Source organism: Gopherus flavomarginatus, chromosome 2 (assembly GCF_025201925.1).
Source record: "Gopherus flavomarginatus isolate rGopFla2 chromosome 2, rGopFla2.mat.asm, whole genome shotgun sequence".
Lineage (NCBI taxonomy): Eukaryota > Metazoa > Chordata > Testudines > Testudinidae > Gopherus > Gopherus flavomarginatus.
This window is the reverse complement of record NC_066618.1, coordinates 276,961,697-276,976,168: the sequence shown is the minus strand read 5'-3', so window position 1 is coordinate 276,976,168 and position 14,472 is coordinate 276,961,697. Positions and strand designations below refer to the sequence as shown.

The 14,472-nt window shown below is 38.5% G+C and overlaps 1 protein-coding gene across 3 annotated transcripts in view; it reads left to right on the top strand.

Moving 5' to 3' along the window:
- TAF2 (TATA-box binding protein associated factor 2) overlaps positions 1 to 14,472 on the top strand; it is a 112,233-nt gene that overhangs the window by 37,769 nt on the left and 59,992 nt on the right. For all 3 annotated transcript variants that reach the window (XM_050940611.1, XM_050940613.1, XM_050940612.1), the window contains exons 10-14: positions 270 to 355; positions 7,481 to 7,616; positions 9,896 to 10,050; positions 12,923 to 13,037; positions 13,182 to 13,291. In XM_050940611.1, coding sequence (XP_050796568.1) covers positions 270 to 355; positions 7,481 to 7,616; positions 9,896 to 10,050; positions 12,923 to 13,037; positions 13,182 to 13,291 — 602 coding nt within the window. The remainder of the gene's footprint in view (positions 1 to 269; positions 356 to 7,480; positions 7,617 to 9,895; positions 10,051 to 12,922; positions 13,038 to 13,181; positions 13,292 to 14,472) is intronic.

Genomic DNA, 14,472 nt, shown 5'->3' with positions numbered 1-14,472 from the left:
AGTTCCACTGTTTTATTTCTGTTTGCCTGGATGATGGACATCTGTTCTTCATTGTAATCCTGTAAATATTGCTAGCTCTCTGGTGCTAAAATGTTGATTATAATTTTTTTTTCTTAAACGAATTAGTAAAATTACTTCAAATACATTTCACTTGTTGTTCAAGTGATCTCTGAGGTTAAGAAATGATCACTTTATAGAACACTGGAAAGCCCACTAATTAGCCTCTTTTGCTTAACAGTATGTACATTTTTATATTTTGTACTTTTTAGGAGCTAGATCAAATAGTGCTATATGAACTGAAGACTGGCGGAGTTTTACTGCATCCAATATTTGGAGGAGGAAAAGAGAAAGACAAGTATGTTTGTTTAAACTATAAGTCATTGTAGGGTGTGTTTTTATGAGGCCATTAATATATACTTTGGGTGTGTTGTGAGGCACAAGGCCAAAGGCTGAAGGACTTCAGCTGCTTTAGGTATGTATTAATGGTCTCATAAAGTACATCGTGGGTGTAGTTTATCACTATTGTTTTATGAATCTCTAATTTTAAAACTTAAAGACAGTTATTTTTATTGAATGTTTTTAATTCTGCTGTAAAAACCAGTTTTCATTACAAGGACAGGAGAGGAAAAGGGAGTTAAAAACTTAATTCCTGCTACTTTTACAATGATTTTTAATCATTTTTAGATTTTAAAACAGCTTTAATGGTGAATTTGGTGGTTGAATTTGTTTTTCTTTGCTCTCTTGTTTCTCATGCCATGTCTTGTTACATTCACTCTTTTGATATTGAGCTTTTTGTCCTGTTAATTAGAAAAATGAAACTTAAAAGTAGACCAGCTGTTAAGAGCCATTGAGAAAAGTAGATGTACTGGGCCATCTGCAGGAATGCATTTCTGCTTTTGAGTGTATGCACATCCAGATTTTAGTTTGGTTTAAAATCAGAAGTCATAGCCTCAGAATAGCCATTTAATAATTGTACACTGATTAAAAAAAAAAAAACAGAGAAAGAAAGGTCTTTCAGAATGAGAACTGGAATGTAGCTAACAACCAATTTCCAGCCTAGGTGAATCCTCAGCCACAGAAGGCTGTATGGTTGTTGACAGTTACAGAATCAGCTTTCATGTGCATTTCAGGCCATTACTCCACTTTGCCTGCCTGCTCATGTTGGATTTTGCTTTAATTCAGTGCCCTGCTCTTTCACAAATAGCAAATCAGGCAAAGTAATGAGATGGCCTTGTGCATGCCTCTGGAAAACAAGGCATAGCTGGTACATCTAATTTCAGGCCTCCTGGCCTGGTTGATACCTTGTTAAACTAAATTGGGCCTGCTGAGCTAGGACTTGATTTAGTGTTGGGGTTTTTTGTTTTGTTTTGGTTTTGGTTTTTTGTTAGCAGCTAAAAGTATAACAGCAACATATTCTCCACTTCAGAGAAACTGACTTCGGATGAGTGGTGTTGGGGAAAGCCACAGAAAAACAGATCAAGTTTTTTAAAAGCCAACAAACTAGAGGTTGGATTCTGCTTTATGTTGTAACCTCTTTAGTTTCAGTGGACTTACTCTGGATTTAGAATTGTGTAACTGAGACTACCTTACCCTAAAATGCTTAAAATTGTACATGTTCCCAATACCTGCAATGCTGAAGGCTGTCAGACATGTCTGTGTGCTTCTAGTTGTACTTTCTCTGCTTTCCCCTTTGCAAAAAAGGAGTGCACAAATCATATTTAGTCACTTTTTTTATATTTGTTGCTTATTTTGTAGATATGTTTTTAATGTTGCCTTGTATGTAAATTGTCTTTAAAGTTGCTGACTTCAGTAAATTATGCATATTTGTAGTGGAGGGGATATTTTTATAATGAAAATTATGTTCAGACAGCTTTGCATTTGTTCTTGCCTCTTAGATGGGTCTGGGAGAATGCTGATGGCATTTCTGACAGGCCTTTATTTCTATAGTTGTTGAGAGGCAGACACCTTTGCATCACTACAGTGCTGTTTAAAGCCTTTCTAATCCCAGGTTAGAAATTAAGTGGACACCATCTATAAAAAATGACATTTCTCTCAGAAAATCATAATACATGATATATAGTGCCCTTCATAAGGGTATCAGGTCATTTTACACCTCAAATATAAATTAAAGCAGCATTACTAATATCTTCAATTTTAATTTAATAATTAAAACAGATGTGGTCATCTAAATATTCATAGGAAGCAGGCTCCATAATTACGAAACACTAAATAATTAAAAGCATTAGCTCCAAATGTATTTCAGTTTGCATTTAGAGCAAAATCATACAGGGTTAGTATAATCTCTGAAGAATCAGTATGATGAAGAGCCTTTGTCTTTGGTTGTTCAGCGCTGTCATTCTATGAAACTCATTAGGATGTTGAGGAGATGGCAAAAGCTAATTAGACAGTCAGTTCTCAGAGATACATTTTGGGTAAAGAAAATCAGCCCTGTTGTTCACAGGTAGAGGGACTGACTAGATAACTCACTTCACTCTCAAGCAATCTAATGAAGAAGAGTTAAGTTTTAGTACTGATGTTCTCCTCAGCAGTCAGTTGGAATGTGGCCAAAATACAGTTAATTTCCATAGTTCTTTTTCAGTCATTTCAGACTCCAGAAATCCTTTGCAAATACATCTAATTCACAAGCAGCAAAACACAGGTATTTCTAGCTTCAGATTCCCTGGTTTTCTTTAAATCCCCACAATTTGAAGCACTCCCTGGGAGAAAGGAAACAATACAGTTCACTGCAATAGAGATGTCTGTTTTGGCAATTGATCTTTGATTATCAGCAGATAAGTATGCTGAGTGGTCTGTGATGGGATGTTGGATGGGATGGGATGGGTTCTGAGTTACTGCAGAGAATTCTTTCCTGCGTGCTGGCTGGTGAGTCTTGTCCACATGCTCAGGGTTTAGCTGATCGCCATATTTGGGGTCGGGAAGGAATTTTCCTCTGGGGCAGATTGGCAGAGGCCCTGGAGGTTTTTCGCCTTCCTCTGCAGCGTGGGGCATGGGCCATGGGCCACTTGCTGGTGGATTCTCTGCAGCTTGAGGTCTTCAAACCACAGTTGGAAGACTTCAATAACTTGGACATAAGTTAGGGGGTTGTTATAGAAGTGGATGGGTGGGGTTCTGTGGCCTGCTTTCTGCAGGAGGTCAGACTAGATGATCATATTGGTCCCTTCTGACCCTAAAGTCTATGAGTCTATAAAGTGAAGCTCATATAAATTAAATGGGTCACTTCATACTTTTTCCCATTCAGAGATGTTGGCCCTTCTTGGACAGTCTTTAATTGTGGGGTTGCTAGCTATAAAGTTCTTAGCAACTACAAGAATGCAAGTAGATTCATACGGTCTCACAGTTTCTTGAGGTAGAGAATATAAGAAGAAATTACAAAAAGGGCTGTGTGTGTGTGTGTGTGTGTGTGTGTGTGTGTGTGAGAGAGAGAGAGAGAAAGAGACACACACACACAGACACTGTACATTTATTAGGGGAGCTGGTCAGGCTTTAAGTTTGACCAACTGGTTTCCATCCCAGGTCCTCAAAGGATATGGACCCCTGTTACTTATTAAAAATAAATGTGACTTGGTATCAATTGTACACATTATTACATTTTTTAAACTAAAATAATGAAAACATATCACCAAAGGTAAGCTGTTTATATTAAACTAAAAATAAAATGTTATAAGTGTCCAATCAAATAAGTTAAGGTCAGTATTGGATTGGAGTTAAATCATCAACTTAGTACAAAAAACAGTCAATTGCTATACATTCTGTAAAAGAGACTAAGAAGGTGGTTGTCTGCATGTTTTTAAATCCCAATTAAAGATTTTTACCAGGGTCAATCAAACCAATAATTTAAAGTTCGTTAAATAACTTGTTTTTAGTATTTAAGCTACCTAAGGTCCTAACCACAACCTTAGAGCCAATTATAAAACTTTCTTCTCAAACTTCAGTTTTTTATGTGGTGGCTAACCTTTTTCCTCTCCTTCTCTCTCCTGAAGAGAGGTAATAATACTAACTTTAGCAGAGCAACCTTGATAAGCAGAAGTTTAACAAACGCTTATTTACTAGAAATTATAGATGACAATATCAAGTCTCTCAATACTTTCAGGTTCAAAACACAGTTTAATAACTGTCTTTATGAGACAATATTTAGGACTGTTTAAACTATGATTACTTTTTCTTTCTGGTACCTTCTTAAGTCTCTGATGGGTGCCTACTTTTGTCTGAGTGCTGCTAAATCCTTAGGGTGTCCCTGCCTGCATAAGTAGGAGTCTCTCCAATACTAATTTAAGACACACAGTCTGTGTGCATTTGAAGGAGATGGGGATTCCTGGCTCCCCACTCCCCAAGTTCTTTCAGTATAGTTCCTGATTCGCTACCTGTGAGAAGGGCAGAGGGTTGGAGCACAGAACATTTCACAGCTAACTTAGGGGCTTACCAAATCTATTCTGCCTGGCTGATAACGGCGCCTTCTACCTCTTTGTAGGCACAGGAAATCGGTGAATGATCTTCTTGAGGGCAGTTTCCCTGAAGCTTTCCAGGAGATCTGCTTGAGGGCTGTAGAGCTATTGCCTGTTCTCTCTCAGAGCTGCCCATCAACTGCCTAGGAATTCCTGATTTTAAACCTTTATTCCACCCATGACATGACTGATGGGGGAAGGTACAGCCAGGCCCACAGCAGCTTTTTAACTTATCACTGGCATGTGGTTTATACACCCTGTCACAGGACACTCTCACACACATGCATGCACACAGCCACACTTTCTCTTTCCCATCTTAAAAATAAAGCAAATAAAAAGGCTGGGGTGTCTTCCAGTTAAACTCAAGGCAAAAAATAGGGACAGGAAAATAAGTTACTTAAGATAACAGAAAGTTTGGGAATTCTTCAGTTCTCACAGTATTCTGTGCTCTTGTAAAGCAGGAGCTGAAACAGCAGACAAAAGGCCAGATGATGTTCTGCTGGCCCAGCACTACTTATTAGTGAGCCTCCTTCAGGTGCAGGGAGAGACTGGTCAGAGGCTGCAGGGGCCTGACTTGCCCCAATGTGAACAGCCTAGGAGTTTCTGGAAGGTGAATTTTTCCTTGGATGGATGTTGACCCAAAAGGCAAGGCTTTTAAACCTAGTCCTTGATTCTTAAGGTTTACAAATTTTGCTCACTCTGCCTTGCAGTTCCTCCTTCTCTGCCTCTCAAGTCTGGAAAAAACAGGTGCATGGGCCTACCTTGAAGCCATGCAAGTTTGAATTAAGTCATTGCTGCCGAGCATTAACTTGGGAAAGTTTTTAAAGCAGCAATTTAAAAATATTTTGTGTTTTTCATATCACAGAGATTGTTGGTCTATGACCAAAAAAAATAATAATAATAAAAAAAAAATCCAGATACATAAGACCACTTTTGAGGAAGTTGGCCTGAACTCATCTGGGTTGAATGCCTTAAGACATGTCACCAGTTTATGGAAAATTCAATATAAAACACCTATAAAAATAACTAAAGGGAAAAACTCTAGCACAACAAAACCAGTCACTGAACATTAATTCATCAGCCAAACAAAAATAAATTCAGACTTATTAAATTTATCATCTCCAGTTTCTGCTCTGCTAATGGAAAACAGGCAAATGTTCTTACTTTTCTCACGAATAAGGCAATTACAGTAACTTTTCTGTTTTTTTACTGGACTATAGATCAGGCAACTTATTTTTAAAAGTTATTTTAAATCTTATCAAGAAGAAGTCCATTTAAAATATAATGTCTGTATGCCATACAAGCTATTCTCACAGGGGGAAGCTGCAGATCATTTGCATTCTGATTTTAAACCCGACAGACACTGTGAAATTCAGAATTAGTTATGAGAACTTTTAAGTCTGTTTCTTGCTTGTAGATACACCTCCACGCCTATTTAACGCTGTCCTCGGGAGCCAAAAAATCTTACCGCGTTATAGGTGAAACTGCATTATATCGAATTTGCTTTGATACGTCAGAGCGCGCACCCCCGCCCCGCTCAGCACTGCTTTACCACATTATATCCGAATTCGTGTTATATTAGGTTGTGTTAATTGGGGTAGAGGTGTATTATCATATGAAGTTTCCTTATATGATCATATAGTGAGGCAATGTGATATTTTATTTTCCAAATATTTAATTTACAAGTATGATTTAATTCAGATTTTTGTTTAAATCCCTCCTCATCTTCAACGGTAATGTCAGTGAAGGTGATTAATTAATAAAATGTTCTAACCAAAAAGTACACTGAAAATTTTAGGTCTGTCTCAGAGCAACTTAAAAGCAAGTGAATTTGAAAATATGGTGATTACTGACCTCCACTACTTTGGGACATACGATGTACCTTGTATAGGAGATGCCACTGTGCCTAAGTACTGAAGTTGTGTTTAGGTTTTGCTGTGCTTTGATTAGTAAACTTCTATTTATTTTTCAGTAGTTTAAAAGGATTACATTATTATTTTTTAGTTTATTTGTACTATCCCAGTGTTGAGGCGCTCTAGTCATGGATCCAGGACCCTGTTGTGTTTGGTGCTGCCCCAAAAGTCTTTTAGTCAATCTTTTTTTCATTTTATTAAAGTATAATAAAATTATATTCTCTTGAAGCATATTGAAACTTCCTCCATGAAAGCATTTTTTAAATTGGATCTTGTGCGTATGAACAAACATCAACTTTGCAACCTAAAAATAAATGCAGAACAGTGGACTTAGAAATGGAAGAAACCTCTTATACTAACTTCTGTTGACCAATTAAATTACATTGTTAATACAGTGTGTAGCTTGTTCAGGTTCATTTTAGCTATTTTTTTTACTGTAATATCGATCTGAAACAGTGTATAGGATAAGGGAGGATTTGCTACATTGTGTAATTCAAGACTAGTGAAATATTCTTTAGATGTTATGCTTTAAAAAAAACCCCTTTTTCTAGCCATTTTACTATCTATTAACAGCCTTGCTCCAGAGATTGGCTTTCAAATGAAACTGAAATAAAATAAGTAATATCCATAGAAGGTCAACTTGTTCTCATTTGTAGAACAGTCAATTGTATGCTTTCCAAATAAATGTTTGTTTAAATATATAGTAATTGCAATCAAATTGCCTTTAAATGAAGGGGGACCCCTCCCAAATAAAAGCTATAAGCAATTCTCAGTAGTCTAATGACATATACCCTTTCCGCACTGATTTGTATTGATTAAATTCTTACTAGACAACTTCATGTTTGTAATATTACTGTTCAAACTGTAGTTTCTTCTGATTTATTCTCTGTACTCCTCTGTGTAATATACAAGCACCTATCTCTGCATTATAAAAATTGTAGACTTTTTTTCATGAATAAATCCACGATGCATTGTTGTCTTAAATAAGTAGAAACAGTATGAATGTATACTGCAGTCATCTTGTTTACCAGTAACTGTTGTGGGCTTTTTGCCATAATATTCAGAACAGAAAATACATTAAATTATTTTGATTTAATTTTTCAGCCCTGCATCGCATCTACATTTTTCTATAAAACACCCTCACACACTATCCTGGGAATATTACACTATGTTCCAGTGTAAAGCCCATCTTGTTATGAGATTGATAGAAAACAGGATCAGTATGGAGTTCATGCTACAAGTAGGTGTTTAAATTCTTTTATGAGGTATATTCAACTTTTTAAGTAAAATTATGTTCCGAAAGTTACTCTTTTAAAACCATTTTGGGGTTTCGTGTTTGCTTGTGTATCAATAACTTCGAGATAAACTGTGCTCATAGTACAGGTAAACTGGATTATAATGCACAGGTTGGTTATTTCCTTCTCAGACATGGCTAGTAATAAAGGTTCTGAACCTCAAATTAGCTCCTCAGTGACATCTTTGCAATTTCATTGCCTCCAGTAGAGTTACTGCTTGAAACTTAGTAAACAAATGTTTTTGCACTATGAAGAGAACCAGCAGGGTTCTGGCTTGTGTTGGGCTCCTAGTATTATCATAAATAAATAATAATTAAAATACGGCTTCTTTGAAAAGTTAAATACTTGTGAGATTTCAGTTTGTCTTTCTATTTTATGATTTCGTAAGAAAAAATGTGATACTTAATAAAGGGAGACCCAGAACTCTGAAAGCAGTATTATTCTCTAAAAATGTAATTCTCTTAATTGGTATAATGATAAAATATAGGACAAAACATACAGCGCTAATGGTTCTTGTTTAAACTGGAATCACAACAGCCTAAACTATCCTTCCTTCACACACAGTATCCAGATGGTAACTTGTCCTTTGTAGTCTGTGTGAAAGAAAACTCAACCTGATATGAACTTTAAATACAGCAGTTTGCTGTCCTGAAAAATAAATTGAGTGACTTGTTTTACAGTAGATAGCCTTAGAAGTTAATCTTCTTTTATAGCAAGGTATAATAGAGTTTTTAATAGACTTTAAGTCGTAACACAGTAATGTAGTACATGAGTAGGGCCCTACCAAATTCGCGGCCATGAAAAATGTGGCGCGGACTGTGAAATCTGGTCTCCTGCCCATGAAATCTGGTCTTTTGCGTGCTTTTACCCTGTGCTATACAGATTTCATGGGGAAGACCAGCATTTCTCAAATTGGAGGTCCTGATCCAAAAGGGAAGTTGCAGGGGGGTTGCAAGATTATTTTAAAGGGGTCACAGTATTGCCACTCTTACTTCTGCGCTGCCTTCAGAGCTGGGCAGCCAGAACGCGGCGGCAGTTGTCCCGGCACCCAGCTCTGAAGGAAGCGCCCCGCCAGCAGCAGTGTAGAAGTAAGGGTGGCAATACCATAACCTGCCACCCTTACTTCTGTGTGGTTGCCTTCAGAGTTGGTGGCCGGAGAGTGGCGGCTGCTTACTGAGGGCCCAGCTGTGCAGGCAGCAGTGCAGAAGTAAGGGTAATAATATCATACCACGCCGTCTTTACTTCTGCACCACTGCTGGTGGTGGCTCTGGTTTCAGAGCTGGGCTCCCAGCCAGCAGCTGCCCCTCTCCAGCTGCCCAGCTCTGAAGACAGTGCTGCTGCCAGCAGCAGTGCAGAAGTAAGAGTTGCAGTACTGCAATACCCACTACAATATCTTTGTAACCCCCCTACAGCTCCTTTTTGGGTCAGGACTGTAGAATTACAACACTGTGAAATTTCAGATTTAAGTAGCTGAAATCGTGAAATTTATGATTTTTAAATTCCTGTGACCGTGAAATTGACCAAAATGGACTGAGAATTTGGTAGGGCCCTATACATGAGATATAATCATGAAGATTTTTTTTTTTATAAAGATGCACATATAACTAGGTAATTTAGTTATTGGAGAATGCATCCTTAGATGTAAAAGGGAGGTAAAAATATTATATTTGTGTAAAAGAAAATGATTGCTGTTGATGATAGTTAACATCAACTGTAAGCTCTCAAAGTATTTATAGTCTTCTGCTTTAGAAATGCTTATAGCTAGATAAGAGGTACTGAAATACATTTCTGCATTCAACTCCATGTAAATTTATTAGAAAACTGCCTGTTAAAATATGCCTGGTGATGAGCATAGATAGGAAAGGGTGAAATAGTGTGTTGCTTTCTTTTGTCCCCAGGCTAAACATTTTATTTGTCATTAAGATAATGCTGGCACTGCAGCTGCCTTTGAATTAGGCCTAACCTCTCCCCAGCAGCATTGTTTTTAGCCCACTGTATCTGCACTCTATCTGCAAATCTCAACTTCAGATAGTGACAAGCTAATGAGTTTCTGAAATGCCTTTGTTTTTGAAAGGGATCTTTTCTTTCTTTCTTTTTTTTTTTTTTAAGATAAATGTTACAGAACGAGCTGATTGGCTTTGGCATTGCCTGAAGACAATCAAGATAAAAAATTCAGATAATTCAGTATTCAAAATATGTAAAATGAATGTTTCTATCATTTTAGGTTTTCAACAAACTGTTGAGTCTGGCCAGCACTGCCTCGTCTCAGAAGTTCCAGTCTCACATGTGGAGTCAGATGCTGGTTTCCACGTCTGGATTTTTGAAATCCATCTCTAATGTCTCTGGCAAAGACATCCAGCCTTTAATAAAGCAGTGGGTGTATCCTTTTCATTCTAGTTCTGAATTGTTAAAGTGGAGAAGAAATGTAGCTTTTCGTTGGCACTATTAAAGGAATGTGCAGGAAGATATGAAATGCCTAATTTTTAACAGAGTTAGAAACAAAGGGATTCATATTAAAAAAAAAAAGGAACAAACTAGCTATTCAGATTCCTTTCCTAGTGACTTACAGTACGCTGACTTTTTCTGGGTGCTCTTTGCTTTTCAAGACTGGAAGGAGTTGCGGTATTTGTTAGTTTTACCAGTAGTGAAATTACTATAAAGAAGCTCAAGCACTCTCATGGAATTAAAGGTCAAACTGTACTACAGAGATCCAGGAGACACTGCCATTAGAAATATGCTAAAGTCTGACATGGAAAATGCTATAGTCTGCTGCATTTTCAGATGTGATTTCCAGTAAATCACTGTGGCATAAATTACCTAGGGTAGCAGACTGATAGTAACTGTACATTTTTTAGATCAGTGTGAACCCTAATACTAGCAGAAATTTTAAAATAAATTGTTTTATCTATTTTCATTGGTATTTTAAATTAACATTTTATGGCTGCAGCAAAATCAGAGAGACAAGGTAGTTGAGGTAATATCTTTACTGGCCCAACTTCTGTTGGTGAAAGGGACAAAGTTGTAAGCTTCACAGAGCTCTTCTTCAGGTTTGGGAATGGTAACCAGAGTGTCTAATCTAAATACAAGTTGGGACAGATTGTTAAGTGTAAGGGGATCACATATGCCATATGGTTCTACTGTTTCAGTACAGAAAACAAAACTCAATTTTATTAATGTATATAGGGGATTATTCATTTGTTCTGACTTTTCCTGTAAATAATATTTTATATAACTCTTTAGTATGTAAAAAGGCCTGAAAGCAAGATTACTATTCCACAGTAGCAGCAAAGAGTCCTGTGGTACCTTATAGACTAACAGACGAATTGGAGCATGAGCTTTCGTGGGTGAATACCGACTTCGTCGGATCGAAGTGCGTATTCACCCACGAAAGCTCATGCTCCAATTCGTCTGTTAGTCTATAGGGTACCAGAGGACTCTTTGCTGCTTTTACAGATCCAGTCTAACACGGCTACCCCTCTGATACTATTCCACAATACTAGAACAATACATAAAAATCAATGTGCACCAAAGAAATTTTAGAATGTACCACATTTCTGGAGTGAAATATTTCACGATGGATAAACACATCAATTTTTTTTCATGGGACATGGTAAGGAATCATCTAACTTATTAATTCTTCTTTCCACACCTAGCTATGCAAAAATACTAGTAATCAGTGGAGAATTCCATGAACGTGATGTTTTTTATAAAGTGGGTAAAGCTGGTAACAAACTAATAACAGGGTAACTTTGAAAGAGACATTCCTGAGAGAACATGACTAAAAGAGAACTTTATTGATCCATAACTCTTCAGGATTATTTGATTTGGTAATCCCTGTCCTCTGTGCTTTAGCCACATTATTGTTAGATGAAAATACTGCACTTCAGTGAGAGCTCTGTTCCATTTCACTTGTGACTAAAATAAGGCAATAATAGTCACTTAAACTAAAACTATTCACAGAAATGGTTAAACCAGTAGCTGCCTGAAATACAAAACTGGTGGAGATCACAATTCCTATTCAGTTTTACTGAAGGTGACAAACTCAAGAACACTACCATAATGACCCAGATTGGAAAGGTTCTAGAAAATAGACGTTTAATATGAAATCTGGTTTAGAAAACAGTAAACTGTAATCTCTGGTCATATTTCTCTGAGTTTCACTTAGCCAAAACATACAAAAACCTGACATACTTACTGGTGGTGCTCAAATTAAGAGTGGCCTCCCTGAAGAGAGACCCAGTACTGCTAGAACAGCGGTCCCCAAACTTTTGAGGGTCACACCCCCCTTTGCCCCTCTCCATGTCCCCCCATTCTCCTGGGGCTGGGAGTGGGGCCACGGCTTGGGGAGGGGTGGGGTGTGGTACACAGTCAGGAGGCTGAGGCTTGGGCCTCAGCTGGGGGTGGGAGTGGGGCCAGAAGCAGGACCGCGGCCAGGGGCCAAGGCTGGGGGCAGGGGTGAGAGCAGAGCTGCAGCTGAGCTGCGATGGGAGCAGGCAGCAGGCCTGTGGCCAGGTGCAGCTCCACTCCCAGCCTTGCCCCCAGCCTCGGCCCCAGGCCAGGAATGGAGCCATGACCAGTGGCTAAGGCAAGGGGCTGGCGGGGGCCAAGGAGCAGAGCCGTGCCAAGGCTGGGGACAGGGCCAGGCGAAGGGATGGGAGCCAGGGATGTGGCTGGGGGCAGGACCAGAGCAGAGCTGGGGATGGGGAGGGGCTGGGCGGTGCTCCCTCCTCACCTCCTGTAGGGGCTGGCCTGGGCCCCACTATGCCCTCCATGCATTCTTCCATGCCCCCCTGGGGGGGAAGTCCTACAGTTTAGAGACCTCTCTGCTGGAGGATATGCGCAACGACACCTGTGGAACATGGTGTGAAATAATACAGCTTTTCATTATGACTTGTTTTTATTTTCAGTGGAAAAAATTTACTGCACTTCACAGTACTAGGCATTCTGTCTTCAGTTCTTTTTGTTGAACTTTCTGTAATCTTGTTTTCTCTACCAGCATATAAAAATCTTCAATAAGACTATTTTAAAAAATATTCCTGAGATGCTCCCTTTGCACACAGCTTTTGTCTCCCATTAATGGGACTGAAGGGAACCCAAAATATTTTCCCTCTCCATTTTTCTTTGAACCTTTTTGTGCTGTGACAGTCAAATACAAATCTAGTGCAAAATGTGAGAATGTAAACCTTAGAAATGTTATTTTTATTTATAAACACGATCTCTTGTCCCTCAAAATTCCTATACAATTTATTAGGGATCAGAGTGGTGTGGTAAAATTTTATGGCAGTTTTGCGTTTAATAGAAAACGAAATGTATTGGAATTGGAAATAAAGCAAGACTACACTTCTCCTGGGACCCAGAAATATGTGGTAAGGTCCATTTTCCAAAGTTGGTTTACAACACTGTTGACGTGCATTTGTCTGTACACACATTTGTAAACATTAAGCTTATATTTATATTAGACCAATTCATTTTTATTACACTAATAATGAAAGTATCTTAATTTTTTTCAGGGTCCTCTTAAAGTGACAGTGCAAGAACTTGATGGCTCTTTCAACCATACATTGCAGATAGAAGAAAACAGTCTTAAACATGATATACCTTGCCATTCCAAAAGCAGAAGGTAAGAATTAGAACTACAGAATGCAGATATTTATAGAAAGTATGTATAATAATGTCCAGTGCAATTAATGGGAAATGTCAAATCTAAATCTTTTAATACTTCTTTTTGTAAATGTTCATAATCTTACTGTATAATTTACCAGTTTTGTGATAATAGAGTCATAGGCCAGAAGGGACCACAAGATCATCTAGTCTGACTATCTGTATATTACAGGCCACGTACAGCAACCAGCACCAATTAACTCAATAACTGAAATTAGACCAAAATATTACAGCCCACAGGAGACTATACTGTTATGTACTACAGGCAGAGGGCAGGAAGGAAGGTGCACTAATGCCTGAGGCCTTCTTAGTGCAGGGAAATGATTGTGAGATATACCAAGATAATCCTGGCAAGTGATCTGCATCCACATGCAGAAAATGAAAAAACCCAAAGGTCACTGCCAGTCTATCCTGAGGGAAAGTTCTTTCCCAACCCGACGTATGGTGATCAGTTAAACCCTTAGCATGTGGGCAAGAACCAGCCAGTCAAGCACCTGAGAGAGAGACTGGTCAGTGCCACCTCAGAGCCCTGGCCTCCTCTGTCCAATGTCCTATCTCTAGCCATGGCCATCATTGATTCTTCAAAGGAAGAAGATAAAAAAAGAACAACCCAGAATATATTCCAGTGGGGGTACATCCCTTTCTGACCCCTGTAGCTGGCTTGCTGAAACCATGAAGCATGACATTTTAGGAAAATAAGACAAAAACCAGAAGTGAGCCCTATGGCTGCTAATCCCTGCCCCCTACCAGCACAAATAACCCCATCATACAATCACATTCATAAATTTGTTCAGCTCCCTCTTAAAACGAATTAAATTGTTTGCCTCTACAACTCCTGTTAGGAGGCTGTTCCATAATCTCACCTCTGATGGCTAGAAACCTAATTTCAAGTCTGAATTTGTTCTTGGCCAGTTTATACCCATTTGTTCGTGTGCCAACATTGTCCTTTATCTTAAATAGCTCTTTGGTAAATATCCTCCCTGGCATTTACTCCCCCTATATAGAGAGCAAACATATCTTTTCTCAGTCTTCTTCTTGTTAGACTAAACAAGCCAAGCTTTTCCAATCTCCTCTCACAAGATAGGCATTTCATTCCCCTGATCAGCTTAGTTGCTCTTCTCTACGCCTGTTCCCGTTTAA